Genomic DNA, 3737 nt, shown 5'->3' on the forward strand with positions numbered 1-3737 from the left:
GGATGTCATTACAACATTTTGTAGGTGCAGAGGCTGGGTGTAATTGGTATCTGCGTGATATTAATATATTCCCCTTTAATTTTTTAAAAGAATCATGTAGTAATCATAGGAGCGAAGCCATTGATTGAGAAAAGGACATAGCTTGTCGATAGGTTCAATCAGATCCATGCATTAAGTCTAGTCGTGCACGCCACATACGACAGTATGTTGTTGTCGTTGGATTGCTTTGTACTACAGAAAAATATGTGATATCGATACTTATCCCAGATTGCTTGCATTTGTTGCCAAACATTAAGCCATTGCTATGCATTTGCACGATGCATGTGCCATTTACATTTTTCGCCCGCCCCAGTATAACACTTTTCTCTAGTTTTGGGCACAAGCCCAAACTAGACATTCGTCTAGATTCTTAGAAATTGGTGGAGGCACGCATCTACCCAGTCGTGCAAGCAACTCTATTGCCTCACGATCTGCAAAGTCGCTGGATCTTGCACAAAGGATAAACAAGGTTTAAGTTATTGCTTCTGAAACTTACAATTTTGTTGCTCGTAGGTTCAGAAACTTATGATTTTGTTGGACGCTCGTACTAAGTTTCAAAGCTGAAAGTTAAACTTATGATTTTGTCGGACGATTTTGTCGGTTGCTCCTACTAAGTTTCAAAAGTTAAAACTTAGCGAAATTTTGAAATTCATCAAAACGTATTCAAAATGAATGTTATTTGAAAGCCCTCGTCACCAGAAACTTGAATATGCAAACCAAACTTAATTTAGAATTTTGATTCAAAAGATATAGAAGATTGAAAATCAAAAGCAAAAGTGATAAGGGGGTTGGTTGTTTGCCCCACCCCTACATGGTACAAATCCTTCCATGTAGCTTCTATCTATTCTAAAATTCAGTGTGATACAGTAGAATTTGATATATTCAATCTCTCTCTCTCTCTCTCTCACACACACACACGCGCGCGCGCGCCATATGCGACAAATTTGATGCAGCAGTATTCTGACGGGATATCATCCTTTGCACATGATCGTGTCCATAGCAATGGTAGATGAGCAGTCTGTATCTAATTAACATCACAAGCAAACGTACAGTCCCTTTCTCTCTCATTTTCATGGCTATAGCTAGGGCGGACGAGCAGTCCGTCTCTAACATCACGCACAAGTCAGAAGCAAAAAGGCGTTTTGCTTCGTGGACCAAGCTGGTGTTTTTTGTTTTGAGAATTGCACAGGTTAATTTTAGGTGTGAGAATCGTACTAAACTGGCATGCTCATCTTATCATTTTCAGCATAGGAATATGAGGCATAGTGCTTGATTAGATTTTCTTGTTTATCTCAAAAAAGAAAAGATTAGATTTTTCTTGTTATATGTCTGTAGATGACCTACAAATAACAACCTTCCTGTTTACCTCCTCATACATACTCACAAGTGCATAGGCATGGCCAGCTCGTCAGCGTTGGAGTTCACCGTGAGGAGGAAACTTGCGGTGCTTGTGCCGCCCGCGGCCCCTACGCCGCGGGAGCTGAAGAGGCTCTCCGACATCGACGACCAGGACGGGCTTCGCTTTCAGGTCCCCATCATCCACTTCTTTCGGCAGCATGACGGCCGGGACGACGACCCTGCGCCTGTACTACGCGGCGCCATAGCGGCGGTGCTCGTGCACTACTACCCGTTCGCGGGGCGGCTGAGGGAGCTCGAGGGCCGCAAGCTCGCCGTCGACTGCACCGGCGAGGGCGTGCTGTTCGTCGAGGCTGATGCCGACGTCTGCCTCGACCAGTTTGATGCGGCCCTGGGGCCGCCCTTCCCGTGCCTCGACGAGCTCCTATTCGACGTCCCCGGCTCCTGCGGTATCCTCGACTGCCCGCTCCTCCTTTTTCAGGTATGCTTTCCTCAACTTTCCGCGTTGATAAACCTCAAAAAAAACAGTCGAGACTTTTCACAAAAAATGCACTGGATTATAAACAGGAAAATAATGCAATTTTCAGAATCGGCTGAGACTTTTAAAATCCATCTAAAATGTACCTTATAACTATATAACGTGTCATCCAATACTGAGCCTCCTGCATGCATGCAGGTGACACGGCTCGCTTGCGGAGGCTTCGTCATGGCTGTGAGGGTACAGCACACGATGGCAGATGCGGCGGGGATGGTGCAGCTCCTGGGTGCTATCGCGGAGCTGGCTCGGGGTGCGCCGGCGCCAACAGTGCAGCCGGTGTGGGGGCGCGAGCTGCTGCAGGCGCCGCTGCTGAACGATGTACTACTCCCACCGCGCTTTGCGCACCGTGAGTACGATGATGTGATGGACATGAATGACGCCATCGTGCCCTTTGAATTCATGGTGCACCACTCCTTCTTCATTGGATGGGGGGAGATCTCTGCCATCCGATCCCACCTCCCGTCGGCTCTCAGCCGCGAAGCTACCAACTTCGAGGTCATCACGGGGTGCCTGTGGAGGTGCCGCACGACAGCTCTGGCCCCCCATGCCGACGAGGAAATGAGGATGATCTGTACCGTCAACATCCGTGGCAAAAAAGACACTATCATCCCCGTCGGCTACTATGGCAACGCCTTCGCTTCCCCGGTCGCCATTTCCACGGCCGGTGACTTGCTCGCCAACCCTGTGAGCTATGCCGTGGAGCTGGTGATGAAGGCGAAGCGGGAGGTGGATGTGGAGTACATCCTCTCCGTGGCAGCGCTCATGGCACAACGCGGGCGGCCACACTTTGCGGTGGCACACACCTACCTCGTGTCGGACGTGAGCAAGGTTGGAATCCGCGACCTTGACTTCGGCTGGGGCAAGCCGGTGTATGCCGGTCCGGCGAAGGGCGGAGTCGTCGACATACCAGGCGTCGCCAGCTTCTTCATTGCTGTAAGGAATGCCATGGGCGAGGAGGGTATCTCAGTCCCCGTGTGCATGCCTGGCCCCACCATGGACAAGTTCGTTAACGAGATGGGCAAGCTCATGCGCCCGGCATCGGCTGACACGTTTTCCAAGATGTGATCTGCAATCTGAGTTTGAATCATCATCTGGTAACACGGTTTCAATTGACCATCAAAATGAGTGCTTGTACCTGAAATCTCGACCGACTACATGCTTCTGCGTTTAGTCACTTTCTTCTTTAGCAAACAATGTAAGTATGATTTAAATAATTAATAAAGATAGCCATGACGGCTTTCCCCTAAAAAAAATTAGATTACTATATATCTAGGGTTGTGCTATGCGTCGGTCGACGGATCTTTTAAGAAGATCCACCCGCTCAACAACCATTAGATTTGGCGTTATCCAACGACCCACTTCCATCCTCACTATTGCAACAAAGACGGTGTTGCAGAACCCTTTGTAACAAAGCTCGTGTTGCAGAAACATTTGTAATAGAGTTTTTTTTTCAGCTTCATCTTTTTGCAATAGAGATGATGTTGCGGAAAGAGCTTCTGCAACATCGATGATGTTGCAGAATCTTTTTGTAATGAAAGGATGTCGCAGCGCACTGTCGTTGTTGCCGTCGCCGTTGTTGCAGAAACTCGTCACGCGTGCGTCCGCACGGCCTGACGGGCATCGGCAGCTTCCGATGCACGAGGTCGACCCGACGGTGTCATAGAAACTTCTGCGACGGGGACCTCCAGTCTAGATCAAGCCGCAGCAGAGGTGGCATGGCGCTTACCGTTGACACCTGGGCGGCTTCCATGGCGACCGCTCGAACCCAGCCTCCCTTCATGGTCGGGAGGCCACCGCCGGTGGA

General features: G+C 49.3%; 1 protein-coding gene across 1 annotated transcript; it reads left to right on the forward strand.

The window, feature by feature from the left end:
- The first annotated feature begins 335 nt into the window (after positions 1-335).
- Positions 336-3020, forward strand: LOC123151462 (benzyl alcohol O-benzoyltransferase-like). The gene is made up of 2 exons (XM_044571167.1): positions 336-1876; positions 2072-3020. Exons 1-2 carry the CDS (start codon positions 1436-1438, stop codon positions 2996-2998), a joined length of 1368 nt encoding a protein of 455 aa, XP_044427102.1. The 5' UTR covers positions 336-1435; the 3' UTR covers positions 2999-3020.
- The last annotated feature ends 717 nt before the right edge of the window (positions 3021-3737 follow it).

The sequence above is a fragment of the Triticum aestivum genome, chromosome 7A (assembly GCF_018294505.1).
Source record: "Triticum aestivum cultivar Chinese Spring chromosome 7A, IWGSC CS RefSeq v2.1, whole genome shotgun sequence".
Taxonomy (NCBI): Eukaryota; Viridiplantae; Streptophyta; class Magnoliopsida; order Poales; family Poaceae; genus Triticum; species Triticum aestivum.

Coding starts and splice junctions, on each gene's coding strand:
- LOC123151462 (XM_044571167.1), top strand. CDS start 1,436: ATGGCCAGCTCGTCAGCGTTGGAGTTCACCGTGAGGAGGAAACTTGCG. Junction 1,877..2,071: donor GCCCGCTCCTCCTTTTTCAG/GTATGCTTTCCT, acceptor GCATGCATGCAG/GTGACACGGCTCGCTTGCGG.